This window comes from Antechinus flavipes, chromosome 6 (assembly GCF_016432865.1).
Source record: "Antechinus flavipes isolate AdamAnt ecotype Samford, QLD, Australia chromosome 6, AdamAnt_v2, whole genome shotgun sequence".
NCBI lineage: Eukaryota > Metazoa > Chordata > Mammalia > Dasyuromorphia > Dasyuridae > Antechinus > Antechinus flavipes.
The window spans coordinates 72627093-72650980 of record NC_067403.1 but is presented as its reverse complement, the minus strand read 5'-3'; the positions used below and the strand labels follow the sequence as shown (position 1 = coordinate 72650980).

Below are 23888 nucleotides of genomic sequence, written 5' to 3'. Positions count from 1 at the left end.
CTATTATTGTTGTTGTTGTTTAACATCTCCACCAAATGGGCCATTATTTTGAAGATCACCAGTGAAGGAAAGCCTCTACCTCCCAGTGCAACCCTTTCCCCTTCTGAATACTTAGTTGTTCAGATTTTGTTTCCTTAAATAATCCCTAAATTCAGAAAATGCCCACCTCAGAGCTACGAGGAAAAAACGAAGAAGTATCGTAGGATCAGAGACTTGGACCTAGCAGGTGCCCAGAGTTTACCTAGACCAAGTTCCTCTGAGTCCCAGAGAGAAGTTAAATGACTTTCCCAGTCAGACATGATAAAGCTGGATTCTGACCTCAGTCCTAACTGGAGCTATCTTTCTACTGTGCCCACTAAAAACTGTTATATTCACTCCATATAATTAAATGCTTACTATGTGCAATGGGCAGTGTCAGAAGAGATTCAATAATGTCTGCATTCCTCTTCTATACTCTGTTCATCTGCTTGTACATTTGAACCAAAGCCCTTACTAGGTTATAAATCTCTTCTGTATGCCTTCATAATCTTTTTTTTTTCCTTCTTTCACAAGCCCTGCTCCACAAGTGTTATATGTAGCAACTGCTTAATAGAAATGTTTTTAATGAATAGATGAAATAGGTCCCCTGTCCTTTGGAGCTCAAAATAGACTATTAACTTATATTTGTATATTGGGGCTTGAGAGCTAGACTTGGGAACAAGAGATGTACCAATGTGACCGTGAGCAGTTCTTCTCACCTGAAAAAAATGGAGATGAAATTATTTTCATTACCTTCTTCTGAAGGGTGTAATAAAGAAGGCATTACTGACCAGAAAATGCTGTTGAACATTATAGTTTACAAAGTCTTTTGAACCCATTCTTCATTTATTCCTCACAATAATCCTGTGAGTCTGTGCTATAAGGATTAGCTTCCCCATATAAAGGAAGCCTCCGAGATTTGCCCATGGTTAATGCTAATGGGGAGGGGGAAAAGCCACCCAGCTTAAAAGTAGCAGAATAAGGATGGCAGAGCTACACAATGTAACCCTATCTCTAACCCTCTGAACGCCCCACCATTCATTGGTTTCTGGAGCCGCTGCTTAACAGAAATGGCCAACAGCTCATAAAAGTTAGTCATGTTAGAGTTATAAATTTCCACTGAGCTAGTGTCACTCAGGCCTTTGACTGGCAGCCGGCAACACTGCAGATCTCTCCCTTTGCCCATGAAGTACGTGTTATGGAATCTTGCACACCTTGAAAAACTTCCTGCTGTCAATCATCTTTGGTGACAGAGTCTTCAGGATTGTTCTTCAGCAGCCACTCTGCTGTCTTAGCTTGATTCTTCTAGGTGTAGCTCAGGATTTTCTCCCCAAGAGATTCTGGGTCTCCAAAGAGCCTCCAAGTCCTGTGTTTATTATGCATAGCAATGAACTTCAACTCAAAACTTGCCTAAGAGATGACACAGCCAAGCCCAGGAAGTCTGGGTCATGGCTTGCCTCATTCAATAGAATATAGTTGTTAAAAAGCTGGAACTTTTGTCTAGACTATATCTAAGCAAAATAACAGGCCCTAGAAGTGGCTCTGCTTAGATAGTTCTCAATCTTTTCTTAACTAAACTTTTTAACTAATAAAACTTAATCACTACTTCCCAGACCAATTCCTTAAGTAAAATACGCTCAGTTGCTATTACTTCAATCCTGCCATGCTAATTAAATGAATGGAATCTATTTTCTTCTTTGTCCACTGACAGTAAGTAGGAAAATAATGATTTCTGAGAATCTAAATAAAGATTTGGGAACTTACCATTGGAAAAAGATAAGTAAGGCGAGAGGTATCAAATTTATGTAGCCTACAATACTCCCAAATATGGTCTGGAACCAGATTTAAAGGGAATTGGGAAATCTTTAACAAAATAATAAATATAACACTAAAACAGAATGTACAATATGAGGTTTTCTAAGTTAATAGGGATGACCCACTGGGATCCTTATGTTCTATGGCTCCCATTTCTATATGGGTCTGATACTAAGGCATCCTTTCCCAATTCTGGTAGTCTTCCTCAGCAGAAGCATAGTCTCAGACACAAAGCTGGAAAGACTGTCAGAGACCAGCTAGTCCTTACTTTTCATTCTACAGATAAGGAAACTAAAACCCAAGAAATTTAATAACTTGCCCACAACCATACCATGTCCTCAAGATTCTGATACAGTCACTGAAAACCAATCCATAGGCCTACCTGAGAAAACCAGAAATGACATTTACTTTTTTTTTTTATCAGAAAGAAAATGAAATTCTAAGTCCAGACAAGAATTAGAGACTTCAGTGCTAAAAGTAGATGAAATGAAGCAAAATCTGCATAAATGTAGTTGGTTGATCTAGCTTGTTTTTGTTTGTTTGCTTGGAAATAGTTAATTGCATATTGTTTGTATGCATGATGTATGATGTATTTATAAATAAAATATTATTTAGAAAACAATAAAAATCCCCAAAGTGGACAATTGAGGATGAGCCATTGATGAGGCAGGAGTCTTCAAAATGAAGTCCTATCTCCTCAAATTCCTATGGGCTCTAAAATCAATTTGCACAGTGCTTTCACTATATTCCTGAATTAGATGAGCCCAAGAACCTTTTGAGGAAGAAAGAAAATGGTGAAAGAAAGGCTGTTAATAACTGATAGTTAATCACAGGCTGAAACTACCACCTCCTCTTTTCTTACAGGTCTCATTTCTCTGGGCCACATGGCCAAAGTGAACACCAGGGGAATAAAGAAAAAATGACTTTTAAAAAGATACTGATTGCTCATTTGACCTGGAAAATGTCAGTTCGCCTCTAAAATTATCTGATTCATATATAAAGCCTAGCTTCTTCAATTTTACCATTTAACTAAAATTTAGAAGGCAACCTAAGATCTCCTGAGAGACAGAAAGTAAATTGAATATAGGAATTGGGTCAGGAAGATCTTCAGATCCTGCAACTGATACCACAGTGTGACCACCACAATGCCAGAAACCATAAGTCCAGATACTACAGTAGTAGTAGTAGTGGTGGTGGTGGTGGTGGTGGTGGGGTAATGCTAGTAGTAGTAGTAGTAGTAGTAGTAGTAGTAGTAGTAGTAGTAGTAGTAGTAGTAGTAGTAGAAGAAGAAGAAATAGTAGTAGTAGTAGTGGTGGTGGTGGTAGTGGGGGGTAATGCTAATAGCAGTAGTAATAGTAGTAGTTGCAGTAGTTATTGTAGTAGTAGTAGTAGTAATAGTAGTAGTGTAGTTATAGTAGTAGCAGCAGCAGCAGTTAGTAGTAGCAGTAGTAATATTTTTACCTATTACTAGTAGCAGTAGTAGTAGTAGTAGCAGTACCCCATCATTAATTGGTTTTTATAGTCAAGTTTTTAGCCAAAAATAAGCTTTGGGAGTAAAATCCTATGAACCCATGTTTCAATATGACATTAATGAGATATTTTTTCAGTCCAACCTAATTAAGGAAAGTTCAGGTGTTAATTCATTAAAGTCAAAACAAGAGGCTGTAGCACCTGCTGGCAGGCAGGGCACGTTGATAGCCAAGCAATTTGTGTCATGTGTGGAGCTGACAATCTGAAAGGCACTAAGTATACCTCTGGTTACATTTTCTTAATATCCTCTCTTCTCTTAAGGTTCTGGAGAGGTCTCACGTTTTCATATAAATCTAAGCAATACCTTCCTGCAGTGGGGCTTGGGATTCACAGGCAGTGGCAGAGGGAGGCTCAGCATCTTCATCTCTCTCTCCATCCTACAGCTGACCTGGTGGAGCTGGCAAAGTCTGTGCCCTTCCAACCCCACTGCACCCAAGATCCGTAGGTCCCCAGGGTCCTGAATGCCCTGGCCCAACCAGGATTGTTCTTGAGCAACCATCCCTGAGACATGACTGCCAGTCTGTCCTCGAGGGACAGATGGTGAGGCAGGACCCTGGGAAGAGAGAAGTTCAGGAAGCAAAGAGCCTTGGGGTGAGAGACTGCCTAGCCAATAAAAGTGAGAGTAACCTCGGCCTTTGGGAGAAAGTAGATTTTAAAAGAACACAATGCTTGTCTATCTGTGCTCATCCAACCATGTGGGATTCGGGGGGTGGGCAGAGGGAGGGTCCACAAAGAAATAAAGGGGCCAGCCTCTCCCACCTAGTCTAGAATGCCCTCACTCCTCAGCTCCACCTGGAACCCCAGGCTTCTTTCAAAGCACAGTTCAGATGCCCCCTTCTACCCAAAGCTTCCCTCTTTATCCCCACTTGTCATGAGATTCCTTCATATAGATTTTGGACTCACTTGTATATGCCCGCGGTATAACCTTTCCCAACTCCTGGTAAAATATCATCACTTGAGGTTGAAAGAGTTTTGTTTGTGTCCCCGGGGTCTAGCACAGTAAATAAACACTTAGTAAATGTTGAGTTGAAATATAGGTCAGTTTAATAAAGGAAAGCCCCCCTGCTTTCTCCAAGATGTTGACCCTTTCCAGGAGTCACACCACAGCATTTGGATAGTCTTATTTTTCTCAGAGCTTAATTCATTCTTGAATTCCCTGATAGCTAATTACTGGTACAACACTGTTAGACAGGTGAAGGTGTACCCAAGCCTTCTGAGGCGGCAACCTTCAATTGGCAGAGTTAAATGTTTCATTGTAGCATCTGGCGAATCTTCACAGGTCATTCATTAAACATCGTTTCCAATCAGAACCTACCTGTTCCAGAACAGCAGTAGCATCACCTGCTCGGGATTTCCTTTTTTGTTTTGCTTGATGTACTTTGGGCATAATGGGATAGGACTAGAGTGCAGGTAACTTGACATTAACCATCATCTTTCCAATTTCCCCGGTAAATCGCAGTACAATCAGACAAGCTCCAGTGAACACCATTAAAAATCCCCAAGTTAGGGAGGATCAAACCTTTGGAGATGGGGGAACGAGAAGGAAGAGGAGGGAGAAGCGAGAAGCAGGATATCCCAGCATCACTCTTTCCTCATGGAACAATCATTTTCCTCAATTCTCCCACCCCTGCGGAGAGGCCATCTGTATTATTAATCAACTTTTCTGTGGTTCCCAGGCACTTTGACCAAATGCCATTTCGACATTGCTCTGTAAATAGTGGATATTATTTGTATTACTGACCTCCAAGGCTTGGTTGTGAGGATTAGCTGTTTAATGGATGTGAGAATGCTTTGTAAACTGTTAATATGTGAATAAATCCTGAAGAATAGCCTTCTTTACCATAAACTTCAAATGAGGATTTAGAGTTCACATCAAAGGCAGTCTGGGTAATTTGTGTTTGCTAAAAATCTGAAAAGAGAACTACTGTTTCCTCTCTTTTCTTGCCTGACTTGGGTTATTAAAGGGACAGTTTCTTCTTCCTATTACTAATGACCTGTGGCGTCTAGTTTGTAGCCTTATATTTGAAAGGTTTTTTATAGAGCTCTTCTAGGCTACATTGACCCTTTGGGAGAAAGGATAGTTTTGAATCCAGGATTTGGATGCCTAACACTTCCTGGCTGTGTGACCCTGGGCAAGTCATTTACCCCAATTGCGGGGGGCGGGGGAAACTGTACATACAAGATAGAATAAATTGGAGATAATTGTAGAAGGAAGGTTCTAAGATTAAGGAAAGGCTTCTTGCAGAAGGTATAATTGGTTACTCATTTAGGTAAAAGTTGGCTATGGAGCTTTAGAAAACTTTTTAAATCACTTTAATTAGTTAATTTTTAAATGCCTTCAGTGAACCGTTGCGGCGGGCTTGCCGTCTCCGGCCCGTGGGTGAGGTGGTCCGGGCCGTAAAGTTGCGTTTCACCGTCCGATCCGGGGCCCCGCTGTGGAAGCCTGGAGCGATGGGCGCCGGTTGGCTAAGAACCAGTTTCCCGCGTTTGCTGTCGCTCTGGGGGCCGCTTCCCCGGCGCCTCCTCAGATTGGTCCCTGGGAAGAGAATGGGCCAGTCCGCCTCACCGGGCCCCGACGCCGGAGCGGGGCCCAGGACGCCGGAGCGGAGCTCCCTTTTTCGGAGGCTCGCGGCTCCAGCCCACTGTTCTTCTGCCAGCCTGGGGCGAGGTCATGCTGCTTTGTGCCGGGTCACTCCCTGCCGCGGTCCCTCTGCCCGGCCGTGGGGAAGTCCTCGCCCTTCTTCCGCCCGATTAGCCGTGGCAGGCCCCGATGGAGACCACGGCTGTGCGGGCTCTGAGGTACCTTCTCGGGTCCGCGCGTGGGTCCGCACACGGACACTTCGCGGGTGTGAACCAGCCACAGTCCGGGCCTCGGTGCCCTGGAGGCCCGGTGGGACGCCTAATGACTGGCCTAGCAGAGCAGAAGGCCAGCCCGTGGGGGTCTCTGTGCACAGGGGACCCGGGCCAGAGAAGTCACTTAGCCTTGCCAGGGCTCAGCTTCCTTATCAGAAAAGTGGGAACTGTCACCTACCTCCAGGCTCCTGGGGCCCTCAGCCTCAAATGGCACAAGGAAAGCATTTGCAAACTTGACAGCGGGTATAAATGCCCACCATTGTTCATATGCTTTAGCTAAATAAGCTCCAGATTTTGAGTGCAGATCTGGGGTCCAAATCCTAGCTCTCCCAAACCAGTATTTGCCCTTGAGGAAGTTATTTATAATCATATTTTTATTTATCTAGAAGGGCCTTTACATATCATCTAGTCTAGCCCACAGAAAGGAAATTAAGGCTCAGTTTGTTTGTCCTTCCTTCTCGAGAAGGATCATGACATCAGGGAGGTCCTGACATGCGAGTGAATTGGATTTAAATGAGGGAGGGCTGGGAAAGATCATCAGGAGCCATCTGGGACCAGCGGCCAGATAGCTATCCATCAGGACAACGGTAGATGTCCCTGGTCCCCCGGTGGCAACGGACAAAGCCACCATTCACACCGAGAATGTAGTTTCTAGCTCTCTCAGTGCTTATGCACAAAAGGGAGCTTTCTTAGTGAATCTCTGGGCTTTCTAAACCCTATTTCACCTGGAGACCCAGGACTGCATATGTTGTATTTTTTGCAGTCCTGAGATGGATCAATCCACAGGCAAGTGCAGTAGGACCAGAAAAAGTTTCTACTAAAAGGCATTGACAGGTTAAGTGACCTAGACTGTGTCAGAATTAAAACTTCCTGATTCCAAAGCTATGGCTTTATCTGTTAGGCCATGCTATTTTCCACATGGAAAATAAACCCCACAAATTCAGCTAAACGCAGCTTTGAAAGAACAGGCGTGAAACAGGTAATTCCGTGTCACCTCAATCAACCCAGCATTCGGCCAATCTGAAAAGCAAACTCAATATTGGACTTTGGAGAATTCAAGCAAAATGTTTTATTTTCCCTTTCGTATGAATAACTGATGTTAGCTTGTGTAGCCCTTGGAATATCAAATCTGGTTCCAGCATCCTGTCTGCCCCCTCCTAGAGTTACAAGCATCGCCTCCAGTATTTGTCCCCTTCCGCTCTTCTGAAAACGTTTGTAGAAGAAGGACTTGGGGAAACACAGAAGTCTACAGATTAGTCTACTCGGCTAATAAATGTCCGAGGCAGGGTTTTAACCCAGGAACCCACTCCAGTAAGCCAAGTTATCTTAACGAGGACTAAAATCCAGGCTCAGTTCTGCTGGGTTGTTTCTCCCTTTCTGTGACCTCTGGCAATCTCATAGCCTTCCACAGAACTGGGCAGTCCCGCGGAGGGGGGCCCAGGTGCCAGAAACCCTCAGCAGCTTAGCTGTCTGGCCCGTGCAGCCCCAGCATCTGCGCATCGTCCGCCTGCTTTCTCTGAGGGCCTCCTCCTCCGCAGCCAGCGCTACAGGGCTAGCACAGAAGTAGGACGCCTAGCTAACCACGATGAAAAGGTGGGAGCACAGCGTGGGTTAGATTCAGAAGCGTGCCTTGGATCGCCACGCCACGGAGAGCTCTCAAGGCTGGCGAGGTGATGAAAGCAATGGAAAGGAGACTTGAAGGGGACCCTGAAGGCTGAGTCATATTTGGATAGGGAAGAAGGAAGGAGGGTGTCCCGAGTGGAGTTCCAGCATGCAAGACATGCAAGCAAAGGTGGGGCAGCGGGGAGCCTGTTTGACTTAAGTGGTCCAGAGAGTCTTATTGGAGGAGAATCTGGAGAGAAATTGAAATAATAGACGAGAGAGCACTTTGTAAGCTGTCAAGTGGTGTCTGCACATGGAAGGTGTTATTAGGTTAGAGAGACTAGAGCCAGATTAGGCAGGCTGGAAGAGCCTTGATTTGATATGACAGACAAGAGGGAGCCATTTCAAGTTCCTGAGCAGGGGAGTGACGTGATTAAAGTATATTTTATAGTGTTGATTCCAGTTGTGCCATCTTATGTAAGATAGATTGAATGAGAGTCTAGAGGAAAGGAAGCCAATTAGAAAAGCATTTCAATATAAGCGTGCGTGGTTTGACTACAGTACTGGACTATAGTACAGTCAAAATGAAGGGAATTCAGATGGGGAAAGAAAGGAAACAAGCATTTATGTAGTGCCTACTGTGTACCAAGTGCTGTGTTTTGGGTTTTTTTTCACAGGTATTATCTCATTTGATCCTCACAAATCCTGCAATGTTAGCACTGTAATTATCCCCATTTTATAGTTGAAGAAACGGAGGCAAGCAGATTAACTTTTGCAAGGTCACACAGGTCATATTTGAACTCAGGTGATCCTGACTCCAGCTCCAGTGCTTTAACCACTGCATCACCTGGTTGCTAGCTAGGACAATTCCTGTGTGACCATTAGGAAGTAAGTCCCTTAATAGATACGAGCCTGGCAAATCAGTCATCTCTAAAATGGAGAAACTGGACTGAGTAGCCTCTAAATCTCTTCCAGGTCCGAAGAGATCCCCAAGATCTCAAGATAAAGTTAAGAGCTCCTCCCTACCTCCTGTCTCCAACATTTACTGGGGCAGACATGGACAGCTTTTGATCTGCATGAGTTTGTTCTCCCTTTCTGTGACCTCTTAACAACCTCAACCTTTCACAGGACTGGGCAGTCCTATAGGGAAGGCTTTCCATAAAAGCCAGAAACCTTGCGCAGCTTAGCTGTTCATCCGTGTGAATGGGATGAAGTCGTGTCAATGAGTAGTTGTTCAGGGCCCACTCTGTGTCAAGCACTGCTTTGGGTTCCATATTTTGCACAGCTGGTGCAAGGCTCCATTGAATATAAAGGGGGGAAGATCACAAAAATTAAAGTATCACTTCAATGTCACTTGTTATTAGGATGAGGATGATGGTGATGATTTGGCCAGAGCTGGATCTGAGTGGTGGCAGGGAGAAAGTGCAGGTGAAGGAGACGTTTGGACGAAATAATCAAGGATTGTTAATCTACCTTGGGAGAGAAATTGAAAGAGGACTAGTCAAAAATGACCCTGAAATTTTAATGCCAATAGATGAGAAATGCTGTTGACAGGACTGGGTTTGAGATGTGCTCATCACTGCTGTCCTGAAGATTACAGTATTGGGCCCTCGATGCTCAGACAGACAGCATGGCGTGTGCATGATTTAGCCTGGGAGTGTACAGGGTCTTTGGGGGCAGAAGAGGTGACCGAGCTGTCCTATCCACTTTCTCCACCATTCAGCAGCAGTTACTTCCCAGGTTGAGGCTTTTGTGAGAAAATGATGATCATACAAGCAAAGTGGTAGGAAAGCCCACACATAGATAGATCACAAACGGATTCATCAACTTGTTAATAACCCAGAGAGTATCGCATCAGGCACGTCCTTCCATAAAGGATCAAGACCAAAGACATCACTGAGGTTTATCTCCGTGAGCTTCCTTTGGGTAGGTTATGACTCATCTGCTGCTCAGTGAGAGTAGTTTCTGGAATCAAGCAGCACAAACGTGGCTTCGTGGCCCCTTCCTCCTCATCTCTGATGGGTGCTGGTGATGCTCCCCCAGTTTTCTCTGCTTCCCACAATTCTGTGATGCTGAGAAAAGAGGAAAGAGACTCAATTGGCCCCTGGGTAACCATAGTTACAGTGGAGGCTTCTTGTCGTGGTTGGGCAGGAGTCCCTAAGACTCTATTTTCTGTGCATTCATCTGCTTCTGACACTTATTAATCATGTGACCCTGGGCAATGTATTACTTAACTTGTGTGCCTTCAAGTGCCTCACCTTTAAAATGGGCATTATGATAGCACCCACTCCACAGCATTAGTGTGAGAATCAAGTGAAAGTGTGAGAAATCTATAGAGAATCGAGAAATATATAAAGCATGTGATAAGACTTAAAGCTATATAAATATTATTATTATTCCCAGAGCCAAGAATAAAAGAAAGGAATAAAGGGAAGAAAAGAAAGGAAAAAAGAAAGGAAGGGAAAAAGAGGAGGAGGGAGGGAGAGAAGGAAGGAGAGAGAAAAAGGAAAAAGAAAAGGAAGTGAGGGAGGGAAGGAGGAAAGGAGAGACAATGAAAGCTATTAAGTTTTGACCATGACCTCCAGCCAGTATCCAGATTCTCAGGCAATAAACAAAATCACTCACTCAGAACATTTATCTAGAACTTCATATATTCTTGAAGCATCTCTGAGATGCTTCAAGAGACAAGTACAAGAGCTACAAAAGATTCCCAGCTACAAAACATGTCCCTAATAGAACCAACTCAGAACAAAAATAAAATGTAGATGAATGGATGGATAGATGGATAGGGAGAGAGAGAGAGGGGCAGACAGAGACACACACAGAGAGAGACAGAGACAGAGACACAGAGAAAGAGAGAGAGTGGGCCAACACATAGTACCATAGGTGCATAAAGCATATTTCCTTAGGATACAGAGCAGGGGTAGTGAATGTACAGCCTGCAGGCCATATAAGACCTGGAAAATCATTTGGAAACCACAAGCAATGATGAGCTAAAACTAGGTACAATCACCTCTTGTTGCTTGAGTTCTAGAAGCTGATAATTATGTATAGCCTGCAAATGATATGAATATTCAAATGACCCTTGGCAGAAAAAAGGTTCCCCATCTTTGGTATAGAAGTAATTTTTAAACTTAAAAAAAAAAATTACAAGGACATTAATTGAATACTGAAGAACATTGTTTTTATTAAACTAAAACTTTTTAAATTAACTAAACTTTATGTTAAAAATACAGACATTACAAGGGAACACTTTTTACTATATCCCACTCCTTCACCTTCCCCTAATGAGCCTTTTCTATCTTATCTTGTTGGCTGAAAAAAAACAAAACAAAGCATGATTACACCAAGGTCTCCCTCCCCTGGCCCTACCCACCTTTGCTAATAAGTCCAGCAGAGGCTGTTAAGGTCTAAATAACAGCACATCATCTTAAAGTTTAACATCTTAACCTCTTGCCTTCCTTACCTCTATCAGTCAGAGCCCTAAGGAGACATTATACTGAGTGATGGAAAACAGGGAACAGAGGAGTGAAAGGAGAAAAAAAGCCGGGAATGGTTGATGGGATGGGGAGGGAAAAGCGGGGCAGATGGCCTGCCTAAGCTGGCAGAAACTGGGTTTCTCCCAAGCAGAAGCTCCATCAGAGTCCAAAATCATTTCAAAAGAGCAGAAGGTTGAAAAGCCCTAAGTCTCTAGGAAGGCCTCACGGCGGAGCCTCCCAGATGGCAGGGAGAAGGCGGTGGAAGGAAGAAGTAGAAGTAGGCAGCAACAGCCCCTGGGGTCTCCGGGTCCCCGCCAGCACCCCTCCCCCCCGGGAAGGTGAAGTAGGGAGCATTGGGACGGGTCCCAGCAGCCCTCACCTGCAGCACCTGTAACCACGCCCCGCATCCGTAGCACTGTCCCAGGAAGGGTTACAGAGTCACGCATTTATACTTGGAAAGGCCCCAATGGCCAAACCCAGGCGAGGCCATCGAGACAAACAGAGGTCAGTTGTCCTGCTCAGGGCCCCACAGCTCGTAAGCGTCTGAGGCCGGCTCTGCATTCCAGTCTCTCTGACTCCCGACCAGGGACGCAGACTGGAGAGGGAAATCAAAGTTTGCATCTGTGAGAAGATACAAGGGAGAAGTTTGCAAGGAAACACTGCTAACTTCTCCAAACTACCCTGCCTTCCATTAGCGAGTCGTAAGCAAAGACTTGAAACACAGCCATGATGGGAGCTTTTGAATTCAGGGAACATAAAATAAACATATTAAAACAGGAGGGAAAAAAACCTACTTCTAGTACTTATTGTTTTATCCCTTCCATCATGGGTATAGGATAAAAGCAAACTCTTACTTGCTTGTTAGAAGAAAAAAGCTCATACTTCAAGATCCTTCTTGGCACATGTCAGTTGAAAGCTTTGCTTATGGAATATGCTGCAGTGTCAAAGCCTGTTGGATAATTTTAGACAAATGTGTCATGTGTGACATGGAAATATGGCACGCTGTACATTAGTGATTTCCCCAGTGTTTGGATCAGGTAATAACGTGCCGGCAAAGTGCTCTTTATCTCTACACACTGTGTACTTGGATAGCGATGGGGAAATGCTCTGGGTAGAAATTACTTTAGTCAGAAAAAGAATCCATTTACGGTATGTGTCTTCTAACATCTTTCAGACAATGCCTTGTATTAAAGAGGCATTTTTTGATTAATGTTTCATAAACATTTTTCAGCATGACAGCTTAAAGTCCCAGTAAAATTGTAAATGCAGCTCTGGTGTTCACTTTCATAAAGTCAAATGCCGTCTCATAAAGTCGTCTTGGATTTTGTCAGTCCCAGTGACACAGAATCAGTACCTGGCAACATTAAAATTAATTTTCTTCATTTATGTTACGGCTCCGATAGCAAGATGAAAAGAACCCTTTATTTAAGTTTTCTTTTAAAAATACAGAAAAACTTATTCTTGATAAATTTCATTACTCTTATTATTTTTATTCTGTTAACTAACATGAAGGATTCAGTGGTAGCTGCTGGAGATACTTGTGTAATGGAACCTACAGGCTCCAAAAAACTCCTTACAGTCAGGGATTATATTTTACATTTAAGTACCCTCCACACTCCTAGAATTATGCCTTCCTACTTAGTACTTTTATACCCTACCCTCAAATTTCTTACCCCTTTGTGCTTTCAAGATTCTTCCCTTTTCAAGCCCCAGCCTTGGGTTAACCTCACCAGCTTCTTCTCTATTCCTCCTCACATACTTCTGTATTTTATCTTTCCCCAGTTAAAAAGGATCAGGACTACATATGTCTCATAAAAAGATTTTGGTACAGTTCCCTTCCACTTCCCAATTTTTAAAGTTTTTGTCTTGTTTCTATTGTGTCCTCAGCTTTTTTTTTTTTTTTTTTTTTTTGTATGTAAGTGACATAGTGTGTGGTCTGATTATTCTTTTGTTTCTCATTTTGCTATGAGTTCACCTTACTCATTTTTTCAATTTTAGTGATTTGATTTTTCTGGTCTCTTTTTTTTAGTCAGATTAGCCAAGAGTTTTATCAACTTCAAAGAACCAGTTCTTAGTTTTATTTATAATTTCTATGGGGTTTTTTGTTTCCAATTTATCTATTTTCCCTCTGATTTTTGATAGCTCTTCTTTTGTAATTATTTTATATTTGTTTATTGGTTTTTTAAATTTTTTCAATGCTAACTCAGTTCCTTAATCCTTTCTTTTTCTATTTTGTTAATGTATGATGGTAAGGACATGGTTTTTTCCCCGAGAACTGCTTTAGCTGCATCCTAGAAACTTTTATGTAGTCTAATCATTATCATTTTCTTTTACATAGTTATTAATTATTTCTATGATTTGTTCTTTGACCAATTTGTTTTTAAAAATTTCATTGTTAAGTCTGCATTTGGAAGTGTATTTTAGGTTTGTGTCCCTAAGCCAAATTTAATTTTTATTGTATTAGGAATTTTAAAGGATTAGTGTTAACTATTTTCCCCTTTTTTACACTGGTTTGCCATATTTCTGCACCCTGGTCGATTTTGGTCAATATTTATAAAAGTTCTATATGGTAAAGAGAAATATGTTCTTTTGCTGTCCTATTTAGAAAATACCATAGATTTTTTTAAACTCTAGTTTCTCCAGACATTTGTTCAGTTCTGTATTTTCCCTTTTGTTTATCTTTCTGTTAGACTTATTCAGAACTGATAGAGGGAAATTGAAGTCTCCTCTGTTACTATCTTTTGTCTTTTGTACCTTAGATGTTTCCATTATGAATGTGGATGCTAAAGCGTTTGGAGTATTTAAATTTAGTACTGATATTGGTTTTCTGTGTATGGTTCCTTTTAGCATAATACAGTTTCCTTGTTTTATCTCTTTATTTTTAATGTTTTTGCTTTGATAGCATGATGGCAATTCCTGATTTTTGGGATTCACTTGATGTATAGTAATTTTTTTTCCCCCAACCCCTCAGTTTTATTTTTTATATATCTTTGTTTTGTAAAATGTATTTATTGTAAGCAGCAATCAACAGGTTTCATTTTCTTATCTGGTTTGTCACTCTTTTTTGTTTTATTGGATTGTTTAATCCATTCACATTTAAAGTTATGAGTTAATTTATATTTTCCTCTATCTCTAAAGTTGTTTTCCCCCCAAGTTATGTTAGTTTCCCTTTTCTGCTGCAAGCATAGTATTATGTTCCTTTAACTACTTTACATTAATCTTTTTTTTTAAGGTGGCTCTTTTCCCTTTTGCCTTGATCCCTTTGATTCTTGTTACTTCTCTTTAATGTTTTGTTTATTAATTCTTCTAGCTTGATATTCTCTCTCTCTCCCTCCTTCCCTTCGTCCCTCCCTCTCTCTGCCCTCTCTGTCTCTGTCTCTCTTTATGTGTGTATTTCTCTTTTTTCCTCTCAATCAAATAGATTGCTTCTTCCCCTCTAGTCAGTCCTTTTCATTGGGCTTTTTAAAAATATTCTCTTTACACCCCTTTCCAAAAAAGATTTATTTTATGCTCTAAATTATCGTCTTCTCTTTCTGTTTAGTCCAGACCCTCATAATCTGATTTATAACTCATTTAATCTAGTTTTCTGCTCTTGTCTCTGTATTCTGCATTCAGTCAAAGAATCATTCCAGGCTCTGCCTATGGATGCTTTCTGTCACTGCCTTGTAGGGCTTGTAGGGCTTACCCCATGGATTCTCTTTTTCCATTGTTCCTCACTCTGAATAATGCCAATTATTGCCATAATCAAAGAAGATTCTGTCCATGATAGGATATAGCTTGATGGCAGGAGAGGGATCCTTTCTTGTTGACCTTTTCTCTACTTTTGTCTGGAAATCTCCCATTCCTCCAAGGTCCAGTTGTATCCAGGGGTTCTCTGTCTTTCTCTTCCTCTCTCCTTCTTTCTCTCTCTGTCTCTCTCTGTCTCTTCCCCTCTTTTTGTCCCCCCTCTATTTTCTCTTTCTTCTCTCCTCTTCTCTCTTTCTATCTTCTCTCCCTCTTCTCTCTCTCTCTCTGTCTCTGTCTATCTGTCTCTCTCCTCTCTCTCTCTCTCCCTTCTCTCTCTCCCTCCCTTCTCTCTCTCGTTCCTCCCTCTCCTCTCTCTCCCTCTCTCTGTCTCTGTCTGTCTGTCTCTCCTCTCTCTCTCTCTCTTTCTCTCTCTCTCTCCCCTCTCCTCTCTCTCTCTTCTCTCTCTCCTCTCTCTCCCTTCTCTCTCTCTCCCTCTCTCTCTCTCCCTTTTCTCCCTCTCCTCTCTCTCTCCCTTTTCTCCCTCTCCTCTCTCTCCCGTCTCTCTCCCCTCTCTCCTTCCCTCTCTCCCTCCCTCTCTCTTTGTCTCTCTGTATGTCTCTGTCTCTCTCTGTCTCTCTCCTCTCCTCTCTCTTTCTCTCTCTCCCTTCTCTCTCTCTCCCTCTCTCTCCTCCCTCCCTCCCTCTCTCCCTCCTCCCTCTCTCCTTCTCTCTTCTTTCTCTTTCTCTCTCTCCCCTCTCCTATCTCTCTCTCTCCCTTCTCTCTCCCTTCTCTCTCTCCCTTTTCTCCCTCTCCTCTCTCTCTCTCCCTTTCCTCCCTTTCCTCTCTCTCTCTCTCTCTCTCCCTTTCCTCCCTCTCCTCTCTCTCTCCTCTCCCCTCCCTCTCTCCCTCCCCTCTCTTTGTCTCTCTCTCTCTGTCTCTGTCTCTCTCTGTCTCTCTGTCTCTCTCCTCTCCTCTCTCCCTTCTCTCTCTTTCTCTCTCTCCCTTCTTTCTCTCTCTTCCTCTCTCTCTCTCCTCCGTCTCCTCACTCTCCTTCCTTCCTCCCTCTCTCCCTCCCCCCTCTTCTCTCTCCCTCTCTCTTCTCTCTTTCTCTCTCTCTCTCTCTCTCTCCCTCCCCTCTCCCTTTCCTCCCTCTCCTCTCTCTCTCCTTCCTTCCTTCTCTCTCTCTCTCTGTCTCTCTCATTCTCTCTCCCCTCTCCTCTCTCTCTCATTCTCTCTTCTCCCCTCTCCTCTCTCCCTCCCTCTCTCCCTTCCTCCCTTTCCTCCCTCTCTCCCTTTCCTTCCTCTCCTCTCTCTCTCTCTTCTCCCCCCTCCCTCTCTCCCTCCTCTCTCTTTGTCTCTCTCTCTCCCTCCTCTCTCTCTCTCTCTCCTCCCTCCCTCCCCTCTCTCTCTCCCTCTCTCTCTGTCTCTCTCTCTCTCTCTCTCTCTTCCTCTCTCTCTCTCTCTCTCACACACACACACACACACACACACACACACACACATGCGCTCTCAGGATAAATAAGACCTTTCAAGCCCCAATCTTCCAAACCTCATCGTCCAGTGTTGCCAGGTCATTGTATCCCTTTACTCAAAAGGGCCATTCATCAGTGGAACTTCTTCATCCCTCGAATGGGAGGCTTCCTTCCTTTTTCTTCCTCTTCCCCTCTCCTCATCCCCTACCCACCTCCTCATGCACTCCCTTTCTGAGACCACATAAATCACCTTCCCTTCCTTCACTGTAAGGGGCACTGTAAGGTGACACAGTGGGTAATGATGGCCTTGGAGGGGCCACTCCATGCCCTGAGTTCAAATCACTCAACTGGCTCAAACTCTAGCTGTGAGACCCTGGGCAAGTTTCTGAACCCTGTAAAATGAGCAGGAAGATGGTGGTGAAAAGGAAATGGTGAATTATTCCAGTATTTTTGCCAAGAGAATCCCAAGTGGGGTCATGAAGGATGGGCCACAGCTAATTGACCGAATACAACAAAAAGATGCTAAAGCTAGATGGCTGCCTTCCCTCCCCCATTGTATTTCCCCTCTTCTGGCTGTGTCTTGTCGCTCTAATGGTTAAGTTTTTTCAGTTTGTTGCAGATGATATGTGAGACTATGAAAAGGAGAGCTCTAGTGAAATGCATTTTTGCATAAAGGTTTGAAATTTATTAGAAGGTAAAAATAATTGAAAAGCTATTGCTGCCTCCCTGGTGGTATAATAATCATAATAATTTTAAAGGGTTATTTATGGGCCCTCAGCTCACCCTAATGTGCTGGCGCGGGGTGCTCCGATCTTGCTTAGAGGAGCTGTTGCCGGGAAGGGCTCACGCCCGGCCGATCCAATGGGTCTCCTGGAGAGGGTGATCCAGCGGGTCCCTGCTGCTGGGTCCAGAGGACGTCAGAGAAGCCTTACAGGAGACAGCTGCAGCCCCAGAGTGTGGAGGGAAGTTAGAAGTACACCCCCCCCCCTTACTCTGTGCTAGAGGCCCAAGGCGCTTCCATTACGACTCCCCACCTGTCTGCTTATACATCCAGCCCATCCCTGCCCACTTCTGCCGTCCAGCTTGTTGTTGTTCGGGAGGCCTTCCCCCCCACACGGCTCAGTTATCCTGTGAGGAGGTACAGTTGTTACCCCATTCCACAGATGACAAAACTGAAGCTGTTCTGGGAAAGGCCTGACGAAGGATGATCTAGCTGCTCGGGTTGGGATTAGAATGGAATAAGACACTCAGACTATCTCCTGTTTAACAATAAGTAGGTTTAAGGCAATTTACACTAGTTCAATTAAATGCAGCCCTCCTTGTCTCTATAGAAATCTATCTAGTCAGAAGAGAATATTGGCTGGTAAGACAATGGGACATCCCTAAGTCTGAGGACTCTGGCCACTTGGGATTTGGTGGGGCTTGTGCCTTTTTGATCATTAGTTCTCAAACTTTCTGGTCTCAGGACCCCTTTATATTCTTAAAAATGATCAGGGGCCTCTTTATGTCTATCAATATTTACTATATTGGAAATTAAAATTGATAAATTTTCATTTGTCATTTCATTTAAAAATAACCATTATATATTATATTATAAATAACATTTTAAATAAAATATAATTATATATTACAAAATAAAATTTTGTGAGAAAAAGGTCATTGTGACATGTTTTTCCAAATCTTTTTCATATTGAGCTTAATAGAATGCAGCTAGATTCTCCTTCTTCTGTAAAGAACCTGGTATTTTTCTCACCCTGCCAGCATGGCAGGGGCCCTAACAGATGTTGCTCTTATTATGAGGTTCTGAGGCATTAATGACACATACTATCGATAGGTATCGCATCCAGGCCTTCCAGAGCATGGGCTCTCTTATCTCACTATTCTCTGGCACCCACCCCACCATCTGCCCCAAGATTGCATTGAATACCACTTTGGGACAGTGCTCTCTGTCTGCATAAAGCAGGGCTGTGCGAACTTGCTTAGACACAAACAAATTGATAGGTCTTTCAGTAGCACTGGTTTCCTTGGCAATCCTTTGTGTTTTGTTTTGTGCATTTAAAAACCTTCTGAGAAAGGGTCTATAGCCTGCACCAGATGGCCAGAAAGGTCCATGATACCAGATAAGCTCTGGCTTAAAGCAATGGATATTTCTCTGAAGCTTCAAGTCTTTTTTCTTCTCATCCAGATTAACAAGCATTTATTAAATACCTACTGTGTGCCAGGCATTAGAAGCAAAGCAAAAACAGGCTGTACCCTCAAGGGGTCCACACCTAATGAGGGAGACACTAGGCATACGGATAAAACATGGAGAGCACAAAGTGGCCCTGATCACAGTGGGAAGGAGGAGGGCTGGCTGAGGCGGGAGGCATGAAGAATGCAGGAGGTGGGAGTGAGGAGGGAAGGAATTCTTGGGACAGCCAGGAAAAGTGCCAGAGCGGGGCGAATGGCACGGAGGCCCTGCCTTTGATCTGGGGAGCACCGATTGGTGCATAAGCTATAGGAAGCCTGGGAAAGCAGGAAGGCATTAAGGCTAAACAAAGAATTTTGTATTTGATCCTGAAGGTAATAGGGAGCCACTGGATTTTAATGAATAGGGCAGTGATGAGGATAGACCTAAGCTATGGAAAGATCATTATTGTTGTTTGTCCTTCATTCTGGAAGAGGACCACGACTTCAGGGAGGTGCTACCATGACTGTGAGTTGGATTTGAATGAGGGAGATCACCTGCCTCAGTTTCCACTCCAAGCCATCTGGATCCAGTGGCCAGATAGAGATCAGGACGACTGGAGATGGCCTTGGAAGCAATGGGCCTTTTTAAGCTAAGGTCTTCAACAGGTCTCAGTTTGACTGAAGCTGCACCCATTCCATGATTAAGAATAAGTAGCACCTACTTATAAGCTAAAAAATCTAAATAATACATGAATGAATGAATCTGGGAGGGAGAGACTCTGGGGGGTTTCTGACAGGAAGCGAAATAACTGGTATTTACATTCAATCTGAGTCAATCAGGACCCAAACAGTGACAAGTGGGGCTTGTTCTAGGATCTACCAGTGACCAATGAGAATCATATCAGTTTTGGTTTAAGGTCTGGTCCTTAAGAAAGAAATCTAATCAGCAAATCAACTGGGAGACCCATCAGAAAACTATTGCAATTATCCAAATGGTGAAAGGAAAAAGTTAGATCCCATCCATGAGCCGTGTCAAGGGTAGGAGAACCCCAAGATTTGGGGTTGGGGGAGTTGTGGAAGATTGACATTTTGCTGAAATGCAGTTCTCTTTTGAGTGGTCTTAGCCCTGAACCTGAACCTGTCTATGGTTTTTCCTTCTTTGTCTTCAGGAATTCCGATGCTAAAGATCGTGTTTGCAGGCCATGAACACCTCTCCCTAATATCTGTACCCTTGCTTATCTACCACCCCGCGCAGATCCTGCTGGGCAGTCTGTTAGTGCCAACAATCAAGTCTTGGATGGTGTCGAGACAGAAGGTAAGAATTCCTTAGGATTCAGTCAGTCCACAGGTATTCATCCATTCCTAGTAGAAGCCCTGCTGAAGGCTCCGAGGGCACAAGAGAGGAAACCGTTTCTCCGTCCACATCAAGGAAAACAAACAAACAAAAATCCTTATTGAGAAAAACCTTCAGCCCCAGTATCAGATGTATACTGTTTATCCATATTATTTTATGGATTTATTATCCATATAGACAGTATTATTTTAAGGAATGTAGGTGTGCTGATGTTGTTTGAATTTGGACGGAATCAGTTAGTTCAAGGTTCAGAGTTTTTAATTACCATAAAGGTGGAGTTTTACTATAAAGATATAATTTTTTTAAAAAGAATAATCTCAGGTCAACGCCAACTGAAAGTCAGAAAACCCAGGTTCTGTTCCCAGCTCATCCAGTGACTGCGTAGGGAGCCTTCTTGCTTGAAAACTCAACTTGGCTGCTTTGAGCATCTTCTTTGTAAACTCTTAAGCCAAGATAAACAGGCCAGCTATTGATTTCTGGGTAAATATGTGTTGATTTACTCTGATTTCACAAATAAGCAACTAATACCAAAACAAACCAACAGTTAGTCCAGGAACTTGGCCAGTTTTGTCGGGAGAGCTGTCAGCCAGCCCAGATGCTTTCCCCAGGACTTGGATTTCACAGACCAGACTGGGAATGACCACTTTCAAAAAAGCACTATCATATTTCTTTCTTTCTATGGTAAAGGTTTTTTGGTTGAAAAAACAACAAAGCATCTTTTCTAATACCTTCAGGAAATGTGTCAAAGTGTCTTTCTCTAGAAGCTTTCAAAAGGGGTAACTCTTGGTCTTGGGGAGGAGGAAGCTCCCACAGACAGCAGCTGGTCTAGGTTTGAGCCACTCATCAGCTATAACCCAGAAGATAGGAGAAAGGCAGCTGCCCTGGTGGCAGAGAACATATTTTAAAGGCAATTTTCTGACGATAATGATGTTCTAAGTTACTCTGACCTAGAGTTGTTGTCAGTTGATCGTACCTGGGACAATGAGACTGCAATTCGAGAGGATGCTGCCTGCAAGGGCGAGCTTCCTCCTACCCAAGACCATGTGCCAGAGTTACCCCTTTTGAAAGCTTCTAGAGAAAGACACTTTGACACATTTCCTGAAGGTATTAGAAAAGATGCTTTGTTGTTTTTTCAACCAAAAAAACCTTTACCATAGAAAGAAAGAAATATAATAGTGCTTTTTTGATAGTGGTCATTCCCAGTGAGTTGGAAAGGCAACCCGGTATTGGAGAAAGAATCAGGGAGGCTGTGAGTTCAGTTCCTAAGACACTTACTGTATCTCTGTGTCAATAAGTCACTTACTTTTCAGTTTCCTCACCAGTACAATGGGAATAAAAGTATTTACCTTGCAGGGTTCTTGTAAGGAGATCATTTTATTTATTTAAAAAAAACATTATTAGCATTAAAAATGTAAGTAATTTTTCTCTCTTAATCACATTTTTTCACCTGAAATTTTAAAACAAAAATATCTTTGGAAACTAAATTGAAATTTGACTTGCCCAGGATCACTAGAACGTGTCTGAGACAGAATTCAGACTCATTTCCCTGACCCCCGTCTACACTCCTTCTAACATGGGTCCTCAGCCTCCCTTCTGTGCCCAAGAGCCACGGGCTAAATGGCAGCCCTCAATTAACTGTCAGTCACTCATCTAATTGCTAGGTTATGTGGATTTTGTTGGGGAATGGGAGGGGAATTCTTTCATTACTCAGTCCAAAAGAAAAAAAATCCTGGATTCAGATTCCAGCCCAGCTACTTGTTGCCCTTGGGATCTTGGAAAAGCCCCGTCCCGGCCTGAGGTTCAGTGAGGAAGGAGAATGAGAGAGAGCTCGAAGCTTCACTGCGGCTTGTCATCTGCAGCCCGCGGGGGCCTCCGGCCCAGGACTCCCCGGGACTCACGCCTTCCTTCTGCTTTTCTTGCAGGGCGTGAAGCTGATGAGACCAACCGTGTAGCGGAGCGGCCCGAGTCACAGATGTGTATATATGTACAATACTGTACCATCACACTGTTCAGAAGACCTGTCTTTGTGAATGTGGCTTCAATGCATATTTTATTTTTTATATGAAAAAAAAAGATCTATTTAAGTGCCTTAAAACGCCTTTGGCCAGAGCGGCGGTTCCAGAACCCACCTTGCAGGTGACCAGTTGTGCAGTATTTTGGAGCTGTTTATTTTTCTAACTCAGTGACCCCGATTAAGAAGCAAGCCTCGGGCTCCCCTTCACCGGTCTCTCTGTAACCGCGGTGCTGTTGACAAGAAGGCCCAAAGACCAAGAAAACCCCTTCTGCCGACCCACGCCAGGGAGACAGACCATTCCCAAAGTTTTCCCTGGCTCCCGAGACTCGGGCGTGTGTGTCTGTGTGTCTCTTTATTCTCAAACTGTGACATCCCTGGGTCTCCTGTGTGTGTGCGCTCAGCAGGGGGCCAGACACTGGATGGATGGATGCTAGAAAAGCGGAAAAGATTTGCATTCATTGACATCATTTTCTAGACATTCCTTCAAATTAAGAGTGTCCTCGAGATAATTCCTTCAGTTCTGCGCACGAGACGCTGGCACCCGGCTGTCTCAGACGCATCACAGGCTGTTTCAAAGGCTGAAGTCTGAGTGTAAGTCAGGGTGGGGGGAGGGCGGGGACTTCTGTTTTTGTCACCATCAGGCTCTTCCCGCCTTGGCTGCTTCCCGGCTCGCTCCGCGGTGAGAAGGGCGGCCTCGGGCGGCCTCGGGACCCCGGAAGGAGCAGCCCGCGGGACCCCGGAAGGAGCAGCCCGCGGCCCCGTGCGACTGTTACTGCTCCGTCCGGCCCGCTGTTACATTTGAGGGATCCGCAGCAGATCCCCGGAACGGGCTACAGTCGCAGACCCGCGAGAGGAGCCGTCCCGTGGGCGTCCACAAGCCCGGCAGCCCCGGAGGGTTCTCCAAGTCTGCAGGGCTGCCCGGACCGGGCCCAGCGTCCCTTCCTGGGTGCAGAACCCGGCCTTCCTCCGAGTTTCCCGTACTTTCTTTCTCCGCGTCTTCTCATCCTCGGCCTAATGTCAGGGAGGCATTTGGGGTCCTGAGGCGGACCAGCCCTTCCCGGAGGGGGGGGACTTCCACGATGGCTTCTGTTACCTTGGGCCGCGCATTCCACCTTCCTGCGAGAGCCCTCGGACCCGGGTGGGCTGGTCCTGAGGTGTGCCAACGTGCACGGAGGGGAGCGTGGGGGGAGGCGCGTGGTCGCCCAAGGGCCGGCTGTGAGATCCCTCCGCCTGGCTCCGTTACTACGAACCAGTTTGAGCCTTTGGACACTGCTTCCCCTGTTCCCAACTGATCTACCTCTGTTACTGACGCCCGCACCTACAAAGGTGTGATTATGGGTGAAAATAAAATCCAGTTACAAACACCCGGACCCAGTTTTATTGTCTTAATTTGGAAAACACCATCTCCTGCCCCACCCCAGCCGGTGTTAAGTTTGTACACAATATCACAAGGATTAGTATGGATGGCCTCAGAGCGATCCAGAGAGAATGGGTTTACCCCTGTTTTTATGCAGACACGGGAGCATATGGTTCCAAAAGGGACATCAAGCAGAACTGGAATCCATTTTTAATCCTTTTTATTGAGGCTTAATTATTCCTACCTAAAATATTCTGCTGGAGGGTGGACTGCTACACTGTGTATGTTAAACCTTTCTTTTCACCCAAATATATTTATGAAAAGTGACATATCTAGTGATACCTATGTTGATGTGACTTTCCGTTCACCTGGATAACTTTGGTTCTGCTGTTTTCCAATTTGATTTCTTTTGCCAGATGATGTAGACCTGGCCATATATTCAAAACAAATTTATTGGTGTAAAAAAGTTTTTTAAGACCTTCCCTATTAAATTTATGAA

The 23888-nt window shown here is 43.9% G+C and overlaps 1 protein-coding gene across 5 annotated transcripts in view; it reads left to right on the top strand.

Moving 5' to 3' along the window:
* The window catches only part of SLC10A7 (solute carrier family 10 member 7), a 263521-nt gene extending 240119 nt beyond the window's left edge, over nucleotides 1-23402 (top strand). The window contains exons 11-12 of one of the 5 annotated variants that reach the window (XM_051965832.1): nucleotides 19834-19979; nucleotides 21941-23402. In XM_051965832.1, coding sequence (XP_051821792.1) covers nucleotides 19834-19979; nucleotides 21941-21970 — 176 coding nt within the window. In that variant the 3' untranslated portion in view covers nucleotides 21971-23402. Of the gene's footprint in view, nucleotides 1-3746; nucleotides 3879-19833; nucleotides 19980-21940 lie in introns of those variants that run through there. The other 4 variants (XM_051965837.1, XM_051965836.1, XM_051965835.1 and 1 more) reach the window with 4 other exon arrangements.
* Nucleotides 23403-23888: the final 486 nt, after the last annotated feature.